Here is a 20,179-nt window from a genome sequence, read left to right as displayed (position 1 = left end):
CCCACGTCAGTTTATTTTGAATTCAGAGTACGTTTCTATGCAGGGATTCCTGCTCCCCCAGCCCAGGAAACCACTGGGGGAGGGTGTCAATTTACAGGGGTTGGGAGGGACTATCAGAGTCCATGAACTTGTATAGGAAGAAATTACACCTTTAGTCTTTACCAACCTCAAATGAAAGGCAGCATTTGCCTCAAGTATGAACATAGACCCCAAAGCACTATAGCAGAAGGAACTCTGTGTGCCTGTGTGTGTGTGTGTGTGTGTGTGTGTGTGTGAGAAAGAGAGAGATGAGTAGAAATCACTGCATCGCACCTGTTGGAGATATCTCAAAAAATCACATATATTCATGACTTTGAAATTATGGTGGTTATTAGACCCATCACAAGATTTTGTTATTTAATACAGTACCACTACACAATTAACATATTTCAATGACTATACTTCGGTTGGTTTCCTTTGTATTTTACTCTATGCATTTGAAGGCTTTTCCCTGAGGAGTCCACAGCCAAGTGGGTCCAGGATACAAAATTAGGTTAAGAATTCCAGGGCTAATGGCTACTTCAGTTGTCATTTAAAGTGACATTTATATCACCTCACACCTGCTAGAATGGCTATTACCAAAAGGTAAGAAAGTTGTGAAGGGAAGAAAAGACTTGTGCACTGTTGATGAGAATGTAAATTGGTGCAACCACCATGGAAAAGAGCCTGGAGGTTCCTTCAAAAATTAAAAATCAAAATATCATATGATCCAGAAATCCTACTTGTCTCTAGGACATGAAGACACTAACTTGAAAAGATATCTGTACCCATGTTCAGTGCAGCATTATTTACAGTAGCTGAGAAACAGAAATAACCTATGTGTCCAATGATGGCTAAATGGATAAAGAAAATGTAAAGTGTATACAGCACACACACACACACACACACACACACACAGAATATTTCTCAGCCATAAAAAGGGAGGAAATCCTGCCCTTTGAGACAACATGGATGGATTTTGAGGGCATTATGCTAAGTGAAATAAGTCAGAGAAAAATACTGTATGAATCACTTATATGTGGGATTTTAAAAAAACCCAAGTTGACAGATACAGAGAACAGATGGATGGTTGCCAGTGGCAGGGGATAGAAGGTGGATTAAATGGATTAAGGGAGTCAAAGTTACAGCTTTTTTAAGGTTTATAAAGTAAGTCTTATAAGATAATGTACACCTTGGTGACTATGATTAATAATAACGTATTGTAGATTTGAAAGTTGCTAAGAATAAATCCTCAAAGTGTTCATAAGAAAAAAAATTATAACTGTGTGTTGACAGATGTTAGCTAGAATTATCATTTCACAACATATACACATAGCAAATCATGTTGTACACCTGAAAATATTATGTCAATTACCTCAAAGACAAAAGGCGGCTGAACTTGTTGTCTGCTGGGGAAGAATTCACAAAGACGTCTATGACAAATGAGATAACAAGTATGTATTAGCACTGACTGACCATATGTTTTCTGGACCTTGGTCTGGATGCTGAAGACACATCAGTGAACAAAATAGGTAAAAATTCCTGCCCTAACAGAGCTGAAGTCTGTGTGTGTGTGTGTGTGTGTGTGTGTTCCGTTCAGGCAATATGATTAACGTACTGACATTACCTAACTTTGGGAACCTTGTTTAGCTCAGTTAAGATGGATCATGGAAGATCTTGGAGTAGCTTTAACTTTTCTTAAATGCTGACAATGGTGAGGCATAATTACCAAAGCATTTGCTACATGGGCAAATCTTCCAGGCTAAGAAATCCCTTTGCTTTCAAAACTATCTATTTTGATCTATAAATCAGCAACCCTTATAGAGTTTCTCAAGGCTTCTCTTTTTGTCCTTCATTTCGTCTATTTATGTAAGAGACGTTGTCAGGGTCTCATCCATATTCCCTCAGCCCTTCTTGGAGGCCATGTGTTGAGGGTTTCTGTACAGGCTTCCCATGCCTCTCTCTGTCAAAGTGAACCAATTTTGCCCATGTACAGGGCAAGATAGAAGTTCAGGGGTTGATATCCTTGGGGCAACTCTCAACCAGTGAGGGGTAAGAGACGGTGGATAAATACCCAAACATCTTCACATCCAGAAGGAAGATTCTACAGTGTCTCTCTGAGAAGGTCTTTGCTGAGATTGAGCCCCAGTTGCCCACCATAGTAAACCATTCATTAAAAAAGGGTTTAAAAAAACTTATCTCCCTTATTCATGTCAGTTCTCCACTCTGTCGTGTTGAGAGAGCTTCTGGGATCATCTCCCAAATAAAGTACTTGTGTCTAAGTCCCTGTCTTAGGTTCCCCTTTTGGCAAAACCCACACTAAGGGAATACATTTATTTTACCTGGAAATCCAACCAAAAATGCACACACGTGAAGGCTCAAGTTGACCGAGTTTCCAGAACAATTTGGATTTGTACTACATAGTGTCACTTTCACAGAACTGCTCCTGCTTGTACATCTTGTACCTGCTTCAGACTGAATCGATCTTTTCTCTACCTGGAACCTCATTACCGTTTCTTTGATGACACAGTGCTATTCATTTGACCAGTTTGACCGAAGAATCTGAACTCATGGAGTTGCTAACTTCATGAGATTTTATTTTTTCAGTAATTGCTGCTGTGTTCTTCCAAGTGGGTAGTAGGGACACAATCACAAATCAGAGTGATTTCATCTGTCTAATCCATTTAAAAACATCAATCTCATTGGAATTCAAAATAACTCCCTTCTCTTTTGCTTGGACTAAACTTGTATCAGAGAAAGAGGTAGCAATAGATAAATAGTGCAGGAGACATGGAATGCATTCTTAGTCTCCTTTTCTTTTTTCTAGACCCTTCCTCCAAACTATGGTGGTCTAACGCTAACACACGGCCCAAACCTATAGGGAATAGCCAGGTAGGGAGGTTCCAGTAACCCAACTGGGCACAGTCAGCTGCCTTGGTGATGTTCTTGGAAGAAGGGGAGATGCCTGAAAACTACAGCCTCGGCTGTTGAGCATTCTTGGTGTAGATGGCATATGTAGATCTTAGAGTAAGGTTCAGCTCCACCCGGACCCTTTCTCCCTGCAGAGAAGTAGCCTTATCTCCCTTTAGATTCCCCCATGGTGCATGTCTCAAATGCACGCTTCAAGTTAGGCATTTCATTACTTGGTCAATGGTTTGATATGTTCCCTCTCCATGGTCCATCATAGACAAAGGGACCTGGTGTCTCCTTCCATGCTCTGTAATGGTTTCCTGCCTGGGGGAGGAAGCTTCCATCTTTCTCTTCCCTGGCATACGATATACTGCATCCTTTCTCATCCTGCTATGTCAGGCTATTTCCTGAGAGTTTCCACCACCTGAAACTTCCAGATAAGAAATGAGCTCTTTATATACAAGTGTCCCCCTCAATATCACGGAATAAATGTTAATGTCTCTCTGGTCCACCAAAGAAGAAGAGGCACCTAACACTCTCTTCCTGGCTACCAGAGAGCCTTCACTACACCTGCTCTAATCCAGAATAGCCTCCTTTTTATGTCTTTGTTGGTAAAAGCCTTCAGATCAGTTCAGCATCTTTGACACAGGGAAGAGGTGTGGGGGTCTTTAGCCATGAATCCAGCCTTCCTTGCATGTGGCCTTCCAGAATTCAGTCATTTTTTTCTCAGTTGTGGTGTCTTTACCATAGTCTTACACTGCCGATAAACTTTGGGGATGGGAATATTTATCTTTGGTTCATATCATCATGATGTTACATATAGCATTATACTAACTCATGTGCATTCCTCAAGGTCATAAAGAAACCATTCTTGGTTACTCAAGAAAACAAATTAGGGAAATCACTAGATGGTCTAATAACACGATGGGAAAAAGGCAAATATTTATTTTTATTTGCAAGTGCAGTTTCTGCCAATAGTTAGTGCTCACAAAACCTTTTAAGCTACAGTAACTTTTGGTAAACTCAATGAATATTTATAAAATACCCAGTGATAAGAAAATTACAGAAAATTTCATTACACTGTTGAAAATGTTTGGAATCCAAAATCCACTATTTTCTGCAGTGGTTTTTAATATTTGTTCTCATTAAAAAAAGATTTTCTTTCTCTTTCTACTTCTACATAGTCCTGGTTAAATTAATACAATCTGTCCCATGAACTTTTAGGACGGCCATTTTCTGGATTTAGATTTTTATTCGTACATATTTATATCAATATTTTAATATTTTACATAAAACATTGCTTTGTTATGTTTTATGAAACAAAAGTATAGATCCTATTTATGGTGAGACATTTCCAGTTTAGGGGGAAAAACTGAAAATCTAATCTGTAGAAGGTCATTTTATGCCTTTTTTCCCTTTTTTAGCTATAATAAATAATTAGCAACCTATTAATTACAAAAATTCTTAATTATGCCTAGAGTAACCAGAGCATTTTCATACATTTCAATTCCTTTTTGTTACTGTATGTGAAGTCGTTAGGAAAAGCCTCTGGTTTTCCAGTTTGGTAACAAATGGCTTTTTTTTCTGATGCATAAATAATAGAAACTAATGATGACTATGTAGCTCTTCCAGAGTTTTTAAAGGCAAATCTATATTGGCCTACAATTAACATGCAAATTCATCCAACAAGCAACACAAAATGTATTGTAGTAGTCATTCATTGTTATCAACATTCAAGAAGATCTAGTCAGCAGTACATCTCTCCTATGTCGGAAACACATTATAACATGGTCACAACTGAAGTCAGAGCACACCTGGTAAGATACCCTCTTCCTAATTCATCCTTGACTTCCAGCACAACACATGAACAATAGCAATTAATACCGCGGTACAAAGGTAAATACAGACAAGAGTTTGGTGTGCTAGCATACAGAGTTTTAAAAACAGTGACAAACGAACCCAAACATCTTGCCCTGTTCTCTCTCCTTTCCCTTGGTGAGACTGGAATTCTCACAGTCTTACTTAAAACATTCAATTTGGGGAACTTAGTCCAATGATCCTAGCACTGAAATTGTTCCCGTGGAGGGAAATTTGGCCACAAGGGGACACCGTACCTATCTGAGAGAGGGCACTCTGGGGACCACCCTGCTGTGCAAACGTTGGCTTGTGATTAACAGCCTTGAAGGAAAATTTGATTTTCCACATATTTAGCTTTATCCCAAGCAGTAGCATGGTGGCATACTGTGGCTCAAATTTTATTTTATTATTTTTGGTTGGATAAGTGAAATGTGCGCCTCCATCACCATCACTCTTAATTCTTCCTCCATCACATAAGACACTTGTTAAGATATGAAAGATATTCTACTAAAGCTGACGGTGATTGAGAGTCATTCAGTATTCAAAGTTCCTAAAGAATCGTTGGTTCTCTGAAAGGGATAAAAAAGTAGGAAAGGCTTTTGTTCAAACTCCTGCTAGTAAACAATTACTTCAACTGATACAATGACTACGTGACATCAAAGTACTATAAATTATCAAAACTATCGTACAGAAAAATTACAAATTCATTGCAAAATACATTACACTGCTACCATTAAGAAAAAAGTGCTTTTTTGTTTTCCTTTCTGTTTTTGTTTTTTTTTTTTTTGCCAGAAAAGTATTCTTTCAATATAGAAAATCCTATGCGTTACCCTGCATGTGGCTAGGATATATCATAACGGAGTTTGTACTGAGTCCTTCTGATTTGCTGGATGAAGGCCTGAAAAATATAATAATGACTTATTAAAGCCTTGTTCCAAATGATCACGCCAGCTGTCAGTGGAGAGATGCCTATTTAAGACACAAGAAGATGCCCTGGTCTGTTGAACCCTGCCTATCATCACATTGTCCCACCAATCAGCTGGGTAGAGTCCACAAGCCTCTTTCATGTTCCTCATGTTCTCCTGAATTATCCTTATGTCTTCATCCAGCATTTCCACCTATTTGAATCCTTTGCTCAGTGATGTCTGTATTGTCTCATGAGGGGAACGATGCAAGATGGTGGACCTGCCAGTTTCAAGAATGGATGTCCAAGGAGTTCCTGGGCTGTGGCTCTTTGCGAGGGTTCCCTCACCAGCATCAGGTCTAGGAATCCCCGGAGCACAGAAGAAACCTGTGAGAACACAAGATTCCATCTTGAGGACTAACACAGAAACCCAACCAGTTCCCCTAGAGTGGTTTCCCAGCCAATTCCCAGTTAAGTCATTCTATCAAACAACATCGAATTCTAGAAAGTCAGCTTGAGAAGAAAGAAGTTAGGCAAGCAAAAAGCGGGCACTGCCTTTATTAACATATGATGTTTTCTTTACCTCAAATCTTCAGGTTTGAAATAATATGAGCAAATGACAGGGCAATGTAAAATGACAACCTATTAGCTAAATCAAATAATAATAGAAATAACAGCATTTATAGGCACTGGTGACACACATATGATGAAATGTGGTATAAACATGGAATAGTTTTATTTTTCTAACAACTACAACCATCTAGGCTGTGGACTCCCCCTTCTTGAAGACAAACAAGCTTCTGTAAGGTTACCTGACACAGACAGCATGTTTTTCTTTTTTTTTTTTTTTTAATATTTTTATTTATTTCTAGGAGAGAGAGAGAGAGACAGCGTGAGCAGGGGAGGGTCAGAGAGAGAGGGAGATACAGGCTCTGAAATAAGCTCCAGGCTCTGAGCTGGCAGTCAGCACAGAGCCCGACGCGGGCTCGAACCCACGAACCGCGAGATCATGACCTAAGCGAAAGTCGGACGCTTAACCGACTAAGCCACCCAGGCGCCCCCGACAGCATGTTTTTCTGTAATTTATTGTAATTTACTTTTTGAAGTATATCTTACATACACTCAAATGTATAAATATGAAGTGTATGTTTTACAGTAGTTTTTTCTATATTTACACTTATTTACTCTCCAGCCCCATCAAAATACAGACCATTTCTACCACTCCAGAGGCTGACCTCAGGCACCCTTCCTATTAATACCCATCTCCCCACAAAGGGTCACCACTTTCCTGACTTCTAATAGCATAAATTAACATTGCTTCTTTTGTCCTTTATAGAAATGGAGATGTATACTGTCACGTCTCCTCTGTCTGGCTTCTTTCATTCAATACTGCATCTGTGGGATTTATCCCTGATGTGTGTGGTAAAATCTTTCTTCTTTTTCATGAATGCTGTGTAGCATTCACTGTTAAGTTGTACCACATATTATTTATCCATTTGAAAAACAACCTTGGGCAATGTCTAGTCTTTGACCGTTAGGATTAAGGCTACTCTTGTAGATGATGTTGAAGATGACACCATTCTTTTTGGATGTGGGACCCTTTTGATATCATGCTATTTTAGCCACTTTTAATTATTTAAACTTAGTCCAAAGCAGTTGAGGTTTTAATCTGTTTGATCCAGTCTCCTGGTTGTTGTTACTGTTGTTTGTTTTGTTTTGTTTGCAAGTTCACACAACTATAGGGGTGATTCTATTAGAACCTCTTCTCTAAGACTTAGGGGTGAGGAAGACAGAAATTCCCCCCTAAAAGGTTGCCTTACTTCCTCTCAGCGCCATGAGGTAGAGGGGAGGGGAGGTTTGTGTGGGGTTAGCGTTATATGATCTCCTGGAAATGGCTCCTCCCAGCAAGCCCTGTCCCTCCCTCCTAGGTTGGTGGTTCTTTTTTTTTTTTAACTTTATTTATTTGAGAGAAAGAAAGCATAAGTAAGGGAGGGGCAGAGAGTGGAGGGAGAAAAGGAATCCCACATAAGATCCCCACTATCAGTGTGGAACCCAATGTGGGGCTCGAACCCACAAACTGCAAGCAAGATCGTGACTTCAGCCAAAGTTGGATGCTTAACCAACTGAGCCACCCAGGTGCCCCAGAATAGGTGGATCTTTGACTCAGGATCATTTTTTCTGAGCTGGACCCTACCTGGCAATCCTTGGGAAACAGGAGAGACCCTACTTGGTCTCTTAACCGGGCCCTTCATGGCCTGTATGATCCAGCCCCTGCCCATCTCTTTGACACGTTTTGTCTTCTCCCTTCCTCTGGCTCACTTTGCTCAGACACAGAAGCTTTCCATTTTGGCATAAGGCCTTTGCACCTGTTGTTTCCTCTGCCTCACACATTTTTCTCCCAGATCTTTGCATATCTTGTTCCTTCCTTCCATTCATATTTCAGTTCAGGTGATCTGTCCCCAGAAAGGGCTTCTTTCACCCTTTAACCTAAACAAGCTCCGAATCTCCTCTCCTGCATACTCCCCTGCATTACAGTGTTTTATTTGCTTCATAGAGAAAGCCACTCTCTGAAATGATTTTGTTCCTTCATTTGTTTGTAGTTTACCATCTGCCTCCCCAACTAGAACAGAGGCTATCAGACTCAGGAAACCTGAGATCTTGTGCTACGATATCCCCAGTAATTAGGAGAGTCTCCAGTATGTCACAGGTGCTCGGAGAGGGAGTTATTGTGGAATGCCTGGTTTACTCTTCTAGCCAACCCTACAACAGAGGGCCCAATTTTATCCCATTTTACAGACAGATTTCAAGATGGAGAGGCTGAGTGGCTAGTCTAATAAGTGAACAGGAAGAGATCTGAACACAAGTGATTCGAATTCCAAAGTCCAAGCCCATAAACCAGGATCTACTCTGGACAGGATAGGCCAGTCTTTGAAACCACAGAAAGACTGGAGAAGCTAAGAATGATTTTGAACTTCAGTAACAGATGTTGTTTCTCACCTTGTGTAGGTCCTTCACTCTTGGAGGTAAACTGTCCCGAATCCTCCTCATTGCCTGGAGGGGGGGCTCATTGAAGTAAGGGGGCTCACCATCGATCATTTCTATCACCATGATCCCGAGGGACCAGATGTCCACCTGTTGGGGACAGTCCAGTGATTATATCTGGCCAGGAGAAGATTCTGAAATGTTGGATGGTGTCCAGGGGACCCAACAGATCTGCATCCATTCATAAATTAATGTGGCATTTGCAAACTCAAAATTTACAACACAGATTTATAGACTGAACTGCCGAGTTACCAAGATTTTGCTATTGGTCTTCATATCCTTTCTAAAAGCGACTTCAGTAACGATTATGCCATTTAGGTACACATGAATACCTTAACATTCTGGAGCTCAGGAGTTCAGAATTTTTTTAAACTCTTAATGTTGGTGGTCACCTGCCTCTCAGGGCAGATGAGGAAAACACCCAAAGTTTTGTTTTATATTATGAGCATAGAGAAGAAAGTTGCATTTAAAACCATAAAAAAGGGCAGGTGACATATTCATAACAAACTGCAAAAAGCTACATTACGCAACATGATATATGCTGATCCTTTTATTAATTTTATTTTTAAAAATACTTCCTCTTTCCCTACTGTGTTCTTTCCTTTGCATTTTATCATTTTGAAGCAGCATGCACAACACCCTACTTTATAAAACCATTTTCAAGGAGTGGAGAAAAGAAAAGGAAGAGATGACAAGCAATTCTTTTTGTGTAAAGAATGGGAAGTCATATGTTTGCACGTATAGGAGGATTAGGTGGAACTTGACAGAGGAACAAGGGGGAGAAGAAGGGCGGAAATGGTGGGGGAAAGGGAGAGAGGCAAACCATGAGAGACTCTTGAATGCTGACAAAAACTGAGGACTGATGGATGTGGGGGGGAGGGGGGATGGGCATGGAGGAAGACACTTGTGGGGATAAGCACTGAGTGTTATGTGGAAACTAATTTGACAATAAACTATTTGTAAAAAAAAAAAAAAAAAAGAATGGGAAGTCAGGACAATGAGAAGCCAAAGCTGTGCTATCAATTCCCAGTTACGGCCACTTCCTTGTTACAGCCTCATTACACCTCTTATCAGTTAGCTGCATTCCTGTTATAACCCTTGATGTGATCTTCACTGAGAATTTATGCTCTTGGGACCGCAAGTGCTCATTCAAGGGCAAGCAAACAAGGAAAGTGAGCAGAGTCTGCCTTCACTTCTGCCAATATCCTTAGTTCACTGGTCCGTGCTGCGTCTTCACGCTTCTCCTCTCCTAGAATTGCCTTCCGCACCATAATGTGTGGAAACGCTGTGCGCCTGGCCGGAACGGACTCCTTGCTGCCGTGTGTGTAGACTTGCATGTCTCAGAGCTTCACTCACGCTACTCCCTCCCAGGAGGCTTTTCCTCCACTCCTTCTGGCCCCTCATTTTTATATTTCCAAACCTTGAACTTAATAGACTATGAGCAATTGTTTCTTTTCCAAGGGAAACAGAAGTTGTGCCATATTTTAAAATATGTTATCATATTCATATATTTTTCTATGGGAAAACATTTGTTCTCTGTCCCTCTAGCCTTTGAATCATGACACCTGCTCATCTGTGCATCTCTGGCTACTTTTCAGGTTGCACTGCCTTCCTTTGTGTGTGTCTGTCATGGAGGGTGAATCCGAGTTTGCGTGCTCTATCTCCCCCACCTTCAGTGTCTGTTTAGGACCTCAATAAATGCCTCTGGATGAATGTCATAGCAGTTTCCTGGATGATGGTCAGTCCCTTTCCTGCCACAACCTCCTCTGTGACAAGTCTAGTGAATGGGGTCAAAGGTGGAGTCCAAAGTCCTCACCCTGATCTATGGTCATTAACTCTCTCAGAACCACTGAATCCCTAAGCCTGTCCCACCACTCCCAAACAATGACTGTCACCCCCTTACCTCTGTCCCATAAGGTAGCCTAGAAATCACCTCAGGTGCCATCCAGTAAGGAGTGCCAACCAGTGATTTCCTCTTCGGCACCTCTTTAGAAACTTGAGCACAGAAACCAAAGTCAGATAGCTTTATCTGAAAAGGAAAGGAATATAACAAGGTAACAATCTAATAATACCGGCTTCCAGATGGAGAAAGCAAATTTCAAATTCAAAACAAAACAGTCTCATGAACAGGCTGTGGAAATATGGGAGGTGGTCAGACCCTTTTATTGAAAAGGCACGATCCATTTTAATGGAAAAACCTCTCATGGCCCCACCAGGTTGACTTGCAAATGTGAACCAGAAAAATTTACAAATTGCACTCCAGACAACACATTGGTGAAAATTCAAACCCACAACTATAACAATTTAATATACAGGTGATGGCATAGTGTAAGTAAATTGCTATTCTTCATGTGAGTTTTGTACAAACTGCTGCAATTTAGGTTGTTTTGCATTGAACAAAGATTTCAAAGTACCATGAGAGAATTAAAATCATCAACCCCATTTCTGTATTTGAATTAATGCAAGACCCCATTTCTATAGGATGCTGAGTATTGGCTCTTTTTTTTGTTTTCCTTTTTTGCTCACAGCAAATTGAATGTGCCAATGTGAACATCAGTGTACGTAGAAATATGGGTGTAAAAACTGGATGTCAGCACTGTACTACGGGTTTAAGGTCGTCATCCTAATGACCCAACATATATATATTATTTACTTTAGTTGTCATAAAAAAAAAATCCTGAAAACTCTGGCACAGAGCTTTAAAGATTACTCTTAAGACCATACTGCACCATTAGGCACCCTGCAGGTTTATCTACTCCAGAAGGCCAGGATTCAGTTTATTTGTGGGGGCTGTGATTCCTGTTAATGATGACTTGGTCTGAACTTCAGACGACCTCACTGAAGAGGACTGCCACTTAGGGTTGGTGGTGATGACAGAATACACACAAAGAAAACAATGGTTCAGAATGGGCATTTAAAGTAAAAATTCTCACAAACTAAAGGTATGGTCTCTATGGCACAAATTCTCCCTTAATTCTCTTTAAAACTTCCTGAACTTTTTCAGCCTTTTTCTCTGGCTCTCTCTCTGCTGCCTACACCTTAAAGGCTGGGCTTCTTAGGGTTCAGGTCTTAACCCTTAAAATGCTCTTGCTGGGTACTCTTCTTCCTCCCATGCTTAATGCAGACCTTTCTCTTCCCTTCAAAACCTATGTTTCCATCAAGTATATGTTTCTACATGGAATTAATTTTTATGAAGGATATAAAGTCTGTGTCTAGATTTTTTTTGCATGTGGATGTCCAGTGTTCCAGCACCATTAGTTGAAAAGACCATCTCTTGTCCATTGTATTGCTTTTGTTCCCTTGTCAAAGTTCTGTTGACTCTATTTATATGTGAGTCTATTTCTGGGCTATTTGGTTCCACTGGCCCATTTGTCTATTCTTTTGCCAATACCACTTTCTCAATGACTATAGCTTTCTAGTAAGTCTTAAAGTCAGGCAGTGGTAGTCTTGCATGACTCTGCTCTTATTTAATATGTGTTGGCTATTGTGTTGGTCTTTTGCCTTTCCACACATACTTTAGAATCAGTTTGTCAATATGCACAAAATAATTTACTTGGATTTTGACTAGGATTGCGTTGAATCTATAGATTGAGTCAAGAAGAAAGGACATTTTGGCAATACTGAGTCTTCCTATCCATGAACATGGAGTACCTCTACATTTATTTATTTATTCTCTGATTTCATTCATCACTGTTTTGTAGTTTTCTTCATATAAATTGAGTACATATTTTGTTAGATTTACACCTAGATGTTTAATCTTAGGGTGTTAGTGTAAACAGCACTGTGTTAATTTCCAATTCCACTTGTTCATTACTAGTAGCAAAATGATGGAATTCTGTTTAAATCCAGAATTCCTACAACCTTGTTATAATCATAGTTTTAGTTTTTCTTGTCAATTCTTCTGGATTTTCTACACAGATGCTCATATCATCTAAGAAGACAGTTTTATTTCTTTCTTCCCAGTATATATAACTTTTATTATTCTTTATTTTGAATTACTGCATATGCTAGTACTTCTAGTATGAGGTTGAAAAGGAGAGGTGAATAGGAACATTTTTGCCTACTGCCTAATCTTAGTGGGTAAGTATACTCAATTTTTAAGCATATTTCAAGGCCCTGGCCATTTCTCACTTCCTCCAGAATTTTTCTCAGGAGCCCATATTGATCTCCCCCCTCTCCAGATGTGAGAGAATTTAGCATTCACTCAATCTTGAACTATTTTCAGATGCTGATTTTATTCCTCCAGCTAGAGATGACAGTCCTCGGAAACAACAGTTCTACCTCTTAATTGTGAAGCTTTACTGTGTTCCTTAAAAGTTGGGAAAACAGTAGATACCCAAAAAACACATGTTACTAGATTGATTTATTTTATAATGACACATACAAATATGATAGTGGATTGTGCGGTAGAGGACATACTGGTACTTTTTCTGAAACCATTATGGACTTACTGAAGACAGTTGTTTCTAGAATCAAAGTTGGAACACAGATGAAGTCAGGGTAAGTTTTTGGAAATTATTGGGTCTTTTTCTATTTCCTTGTTCATGATCTCCTCTCTAATCAGGTCAAGGTTAGTGGTGGTGTGGTTTGTGGGGGAAGAGACTGGAATGCTCCATATGGAATGCTAGAGAAAGCTGGATTAATAGAGAGACGATTTTTCTCCACTGCTTTGGCATATCAAGCATCAAACCCAGATGAGTCAGATCATTGGTTTCTCATGTGGTATAAAGAGAGCCCTGTGGCCATGGTAGCGGGTCCATAATCTTTGTTGGCCTACTGTAAAAGGAGACTACAATTCAGAGAAGTGAAAATACTATAGTCCATCCCTTTTAGTCTGGGATTATTTTCAGAAGAAGACAAAGAGCAGTGTCCCAATTTATTATACATCACTTCCACACCTAAGCAGAGGGTGGTGACCTTTAGAAATATCTAAATAGCACACATCCCCAAACAAACAATGGGGAGGAGAAGCCACATATATCTGTGTTCAGAGGTAGTATTCAAAATATTTAATAACCAGAATCATCTAGATCAATCGGAATCTAGACATAAGTTTGAGCTGTGTCCTGGAGTTATCTTGGGTGTTTCACCATCTTTAATGAGGCAACGGCATCCCAGTAATGGGCTGTCATAATGACTTGAAACAGCGCCTATTAACCAACAAACATGAAAATATTGTAAAATTTAATAATGGGTATAGACATAGTGGTGAACACTGGCTGAACATCAGCCTTGGCTCTGCTCACTATGGCCTCTGGGGGAAGACAGCACAAGAGACTGGGTGACAGTGAACCTAGGCAATGCTTCTGGCTTCCATGGTCTTGGTCTACTGTGCAGAGGTCTAGAAGCTCCTGCAGATCTCAGTGAGGGAATAAGGAAGTGCCTGGCACAAACCTATGGTTGACATGAGGAGCTTCAGGATGGCTTTCAAGACTTGAAGAAAGAGGCTGGATGTGTGAAATGCTGCAGAGACACCTTCCTGAAAAGGTCAGGAGCCATGGGACCTGTAAATCATCAGTGGTAACCAGTCCTGGTAGCAGAAGAGGCCAGTTATGTCAAGGCAGGGACCAGAGAGGAAAAGATAGGTCTTATATTCTTTTCTTTGGGTTCCCATAAGCCACATTTGTCCCTTATTCTCCTTGATTCTCTGAGAAAGAGAGGGTGGGAGGTAAGAAGATGGAGTAGATGTTTACCAAATCTGAAAGATTGAGGTTCTAAGGTATCTGTTAAAGCTTATAATAACGTGGTTGACTTTTGAAAGACAATGTTTAAATTATTTAAGCAGACTAAATTTAATAGACTGAATTAAGAGGGGTTTTTTTGTTGTTGTTTGTTTTTCAGTTCATGGACCTTTGTGAAGTTTTAAGACGCAGAGGCAGTAGGGGCACCTGGATGGCTCACTTGGTTAAGTGTCTGAATTTTGATCTTGGCTCAGGTCATGATCTCATGGCTCATGGGATTGAGTCTTGTGTCAGGCTCTGCCCTGACAGTGCAGAGACTGCTTGGGATTTTCTCTATCCAAAATAAATAAATAAACATTTAAAAAAAAAAAAAAGCAGAAAAACTATAACTGATTGCGCATGCATGAGTGGTTATTTTCAAAGCTCTAGTGTGAATAAATTTGCAACCCTACTATACAGTGAGGGAGGAACAATTTCGCCAAAGCATTTTGTTTGCCTGTAGATTTTAAGAAATCTGAATCAAGGATGTGAATGTATCACAATTTTGGTATTGGCAGTTTTTAATACTCCTAGTGTGGCTTTCTTCTTCTAGGCATAAGAAAAAAACCCCAAACCTACCAGACTAATAATTATCTCCCTGACAATATGTAAGATGAAAAACTGAAACTGAACACTAAGAAGCTTAGGCCTCTTCTTCTGTTGTAGAAGTGTAAGTGCTTTTACATGATTTTTTTTACTCATCCCAGGACATAAAAGACAAAATTCTTTAAAAGAACATAATTGCATACAACACTCATCCAAATAAATCCGCAAGTAGATAATGGGAACTCAAGTAATGAGTATAATAAAGTACTGTAGGGAGATCTTCACAGTAAATCACACTGAGCCTTATATCAGATAGAACTGTACAACATGGTGTATTAGGAAACACGCTGTCTCACTAATGCCCTTGGGCTAAGAGAACTATAGCTAGCACATAGCCAACTCCTAAAACAGAGGAGATGTCGCCTGTTCCCCCAGAGGCCAGACAAGAAACCAGAGCTCTGAGCTCAAAGCTGCTCTTTGAAGCTGAGATCCTGTTCATCTCAGTGTGCCCTGGCCAGGAATCAGGGGCCACATAAAACCATGGGTGGTGGCTGGGGGGAGAGTCTATCTACAAGATAGCTACAGGTTTAAAAGAGAAGGTAACACCCTCATTTTGTAAATTTTGCATGCTTTCTAAAGAATTCATGGATATGCTCTAGATCTTTGCTAGGCAAACAGATGGATGCTTTTTGTGCTTGGTTCCTGGGTACTTCCTATAAGGCAATGGTACTCAAACTGTGTAGCGTTGGCACCCTCTGGGAACTTGGGAGAGATGCAGGTTCTTGGGTATCACCTAGTCTGGGCTGAATCAGAATCTCTGGTGATGGGGACCCAGGAATTTGGTTTTTGGCCAAGGTCTCCAGTGGTTTTATGCTCACTAAAGTTGGACAGATCTTCTGTTTTAAGAAGAAAAATGGCCCAGGGACAAAGGAACAGAGAGGGGTAATAGAAGAGGCCAGATGGATGAAGGTGTCTCCAGCTTCTTCAACTCCTCAACCAGAGAGGAGAGGGAGGCCATCACAGCAGCTAAGGTGGACCAGTTCAGCGGCCCCATCTGGCTTCTCCATCATCTGACAAAGTGGGACAGGGTGGGGGCTTGCCCAGGATCATACAACAGTATTAGAGGAGGACTCAGACCAGTGTCCTGGCTTGTCAGGCTGTGCTTCCTGTGTAGGAAAAGCCACCTCTGTGGAGTAGCAGCGAAGAGAGGGGACACAGAGGAGACTGTGGGAATGAATTTATGCAAGCAATGGAACATGCTCCATCTTTCTTCATTTAGAAAGAGCTTCTGAGAGATGATCTTCAGGTCTTCTAATTGTAAAATTCTAGTTATTCAAGAGACAAAAACACTCCAATGCCTAAAAGTGCCAGACAAATTATCAATGAATTTAATGGTCGGGTGGAGACTATGGGAAACTAGGGGTACATGCCCTTTGTGAAGAGACACCAACTTCCGGCTCACTGTCAGGGCAAAGTAGAGGGTGTGTGGAGCAGTCACAAGGCCCTGGATGCCATCTTGGACTTTTTTTTTTTATCTTTTACCCTCATTTTAAATCCTGTGAAAGAGAGTGTACAGACACATTACACTATCTCTGGGTGCTGTGCTAGTTCAGCCCCCTCCCCCTCCAAGCTCACCATGAGACAAGGATTCAGTGCAAGTCATTTATTGGGGAGACACAGGAAACACTGGTAGTGAAATGGAGATGTGTAGCAGGGAAGGGAAGGCAGCCTGTTAAGGGTTAGTTACCACTGTGGGAACTAGAGCTTGCTCCTGATGAGGAAGTCTGGGAGCCCATAGGACATGTGCCTCAGAGCTAGTCCACGCAAGGACGAGAGGGCAGGGTGTTTCTACAGCATCTCCCCTCACTTGATCCTGGGATGCTGCTAGGGAGTGTGAACATTAATTCTATAGAGTTTCTAGCCTGCTGTGTCCTGGGAGAACAGACTGCAGTAGCTAGCCAAAGTCCCCAGGAAAAGGGATGCCAGTGGTGGCACTGGGAGGTGGAGCTAGTGAGCACTGACACAGGGAGTCCAGGGAAGATATGGGTACGGCACCAACAGCATCCTACAAGGTGCTATTCACCCTCATCACACCACCGCCATTACTGCCATGTGTGAATTCAAGCACAGTGTTGTCAGATGCTTTGATTTTTTTTAATGTTTATTTATTTTGAGAGAGAGACCGAGAGACAGAGAGAGAGTGAGTGCATGAGACCAGGGGAGGGGCAGAGAGAGAGGGAGAGAAAGAGAGAATCCCAGCCAGGTTCCACACTGTCAGCGCAGAGCCTGACTGGGAACTTGATCCCATGAACTGTGAGCTCAGGGCCTGAGCTGAAATCAAGAGTCAGATGCTTAACTGGCTGAGCCACCCAGATGCCCCAGATACTTAGATTTTTTTTTAAGGAAGACGGGAATCTGAAATTTTCTATGAAACCTCCTGATTCTTAAATCGTGGCAATCCAATTTTAGTTAAAAAAAGAAAAACTGGGACACCTGGGTGGCTCAGTTGGTTAAGTGTCCATCTTTAGCTCAGGTCATGATCTCAGGGTTTGTGGGTTCGAGCCCCGCATCAGGCTCTGTGCTGACAGCTAGCTCAGAGCCTGGAGCCTGCTTCAAATTCTGTGTCTCCCTCTCTCTCTGACCCTCCCCCGCTCACGCTCTGTCTCTGTCTCTCTCTCTCAAATAAATAAAACATTAAAATAAAAGGACCATAGGGGCACCTGGGTGGTTCAGTTGGTTGGACCTCCAACTTCAGCTCAGGTCATGATCTCATGGTTTCTGAGTTCAAGCCCCACATCGGGCTCTTGTTCTGACAGCTCAGAGCCCGTAGCGTGCTTCAGATTCTGTGTCTCCTTCTCTCTCTGTCTGTCCTCTGCTCATGTGCTCTCTCTCAAAAATAAACATTGAAAACAAAAGTTAAAAAAAAGGACTATGAAAATCACTGTGTATGTCCCTTTTCAATATAGGCACTGGGCTTAATAGGTCATGAGTTTGAGTTCCATTCTAGCCAATGAATTTGATAAAAGTTAAATCACTCACTGTCTAGTGGCTCCTAAGTATCATCTCTCAAATGCAAGCCTTGGGCCAAGGAAAGATCATAGATACATTTATTTAACTCTCAATTGAAAAGGTGGGGAGACCATCCTCTCTGAGCACATACCTTGTACCTGGTTTACTTCTGACCGATTTTACCCAGATTACTTCATGTAATTCTTGCAACCACTCTATTTATTTTCCCTTTCAAACTCCAAATACCACATCCCCCCTTGCTTAACATGAATTGATGACTCACAAGACATTATTTCTGCCATAGAATAAGAGTGAATGATTTAATCTGGATAGTGAATCATTTCCCTTCTAGTCTTTGAAGAGGCCAGAAAGGATGTATCCTTTAAAAAAACAAAACCTGAGCAATTCACTATCTCTTCTAGTTTTTTTTTTTATTTTGAAACAATTCTAGATTCATAAGAAGTTGCACAGAAATGTGCACCCAGTCCTCCCTGCTGCTGGCATCTTATCTGACTGTAGTATAGTATCAACACAAAGAAAGTGATGTGGATACAGTCCACAGAGCTTGTTCAGATGTAACCATTTGGACATGAACTTATTTATGTATGTAGTATGGGGGGTGTGTATATACTTCGCAACTGTTACTTTGTAGGCTTGAGTAACAACCACCACACTCCAGGTACCCAACTGTACCTTCACCATAAGACTCCTTGTGCTGTCCCTTTTACGGTCACCCTGCAGTCCCTCCCCCCTGCAGCAACTAAGCCACTGTACATCTCTTTAATTATGTTATTTCACAAAGGTAATATACATGGAATTATGCAGCACGCATCTTTTTGACATTGGCTTTTTTTCCCGCTAGGCACAATTTCCTTGAGGTTCATCCAAGCTCTTACATGTATCACCGGTCCATTCCTGTTTCTTTTTGCTGAGTGTTATTCCATGGTATAGACAAATCTGTCTGTTTGACCACTCACTCTGTGAAGAACACTTGGGTTGTTTCTAGTTCTGGGTTTTTATACATAAAACTGCTATAAATATTTGTGTGGAAGTTTCTGTGTGAAAATAAGTTTCCATTTTTTTCCTAGAATATATGCCTAAGAATGCAATTGCATGATACGTCCATTTTTAGTTTTGAAAGGAATGGTTTTCCAGAGGGGCTGTACTATTTCACATTCCCACAGCAGCGTATGAATGAGGGGTATTATTGTTATTTCTCCGTTTAGTCATTCTGACACATGTGAAGTGGCATCTCCTACTTTTAATTTGTACTTCTCTAAGGGTTAATGAATGATGCTGCACATCTCCCAACAAGAAAACTTAGTATATAGGTTGTGTGACAATGTTTTCCAGAAAAAGCCAACAATCATATTCTCTAGCTCACGAACTTTTCTAACCATATGACTCGATCCTTCTCCCACTGGGAAGGATTTTACATTCCCTCCCCTGAACTGGAAAGGCTCTATCTGCAGTGCACATGGCATTAGGGGACTTTGAAGCTGGGTCAAAAAATGCCACAAGTGCTTCCATCTTGTTTTTTTGGGACACTCACTCTTGAAATCTGGACTCCATGCTGTGAAGAAGGCCACCCAGAGAGAGAGGTCACATTGTAGATGTTCTGGTTGATGGCTCAGCTGAGTACCTAGCCACCAGCCAGCCCTTACTACCTGACATGTAAGTGAGGAAACCTAGATGCAGCATCTCACCACAAGTCAGAGTAGGGCTGGCCATCTGAGCCCAGCCAACCTCCAGAGCCATGCAAGTGACTTTTAAGACCCTAAGCATTGGGGTGATTAGTTACAACAATGACAAGTAAATGAGAATGTTTTCTCCACTACAAAACTTCATGCTCTAATAGTACAAAACAAATCAGTATGAAATTTTCTTGGCGTAGCCACACTCTATCTTGGGTCTCATTCTTTTTTTTAATTTTTTGAGTAGTTTACTTATTTTGAGAGAAGGAGAGAGAGAGCATGTGAGCAAGCCAGGCAGGGACAGAGAGAAAGAAGAGATGAGCGAGGGGACAGAGGCAGAGAGAGGGAAAGAGAGAACCCTAATAGACCCCATGCTGTCAGCACAGAGCCCTATGCAGGCCCCGGTCCCATGAACCCAAGAGATCATGACCTGAGCTGAAATCAAGCATTGGCTGCTCAACCAACTGAGCCACCTAGGT

The 20,179-nt window shown here is 41.1% G+C and overlaps 1 protein-coding gene across 1 annotated transcript in view; it reads right to left on the bottom strand.

The window, feature by feature from the left end:
- Nucleotides 1-3,861: 3,861 nt before the first annotated feature.
- Nucleotides 3,862-20,179, bottom strand: part of PAK5 (p21 (RAC1) activated kinase 5) — a 110,538-nt gene continuing 94,220 nt past the window's right edge. Inside the window, exons 6-8 of the mRNA XM_077753751.1 lie at nt 10,635-10,760; nt 8,687-8,821; nt 3,862-6,076 (exon numbers count right to left, since the gene is read on the bottom strand). Coding sequence (XP_077609877.1) covers nt 5,921-6,076; nt 8,687-8,821; nt 10,635-10,760 — 417 coding nt within the window. The 3' untranslated portion in view covers nt 3,862-5,920. The remainder of the gene's footprint in view (nt 6,077-8,686; nt 8,822-10,634; nt 10,761-20,179) is intronic.

The sequence above is a fragment of the Crocuta crocuta genome, unplaced genomic scaffold (genome assembly GCF_008692635.1).
Source record: "Crocuta crocuta isolate KB4526 unplaced genomic scaffold, BGI_CrCroc_1.0 scaffold82, whole genome shotgun sequence".
Lineage (NCBI taxonomy): Eukaryota > Metazoa > Chordata > Mammalia > Carnivora > Hyaenidae > Crocuta > Crocuta crocuta.
Note: the sequence above shows the minus strand (reverse complement) of the source record. Positions and strands in the feature narration are given on the sequence as shown.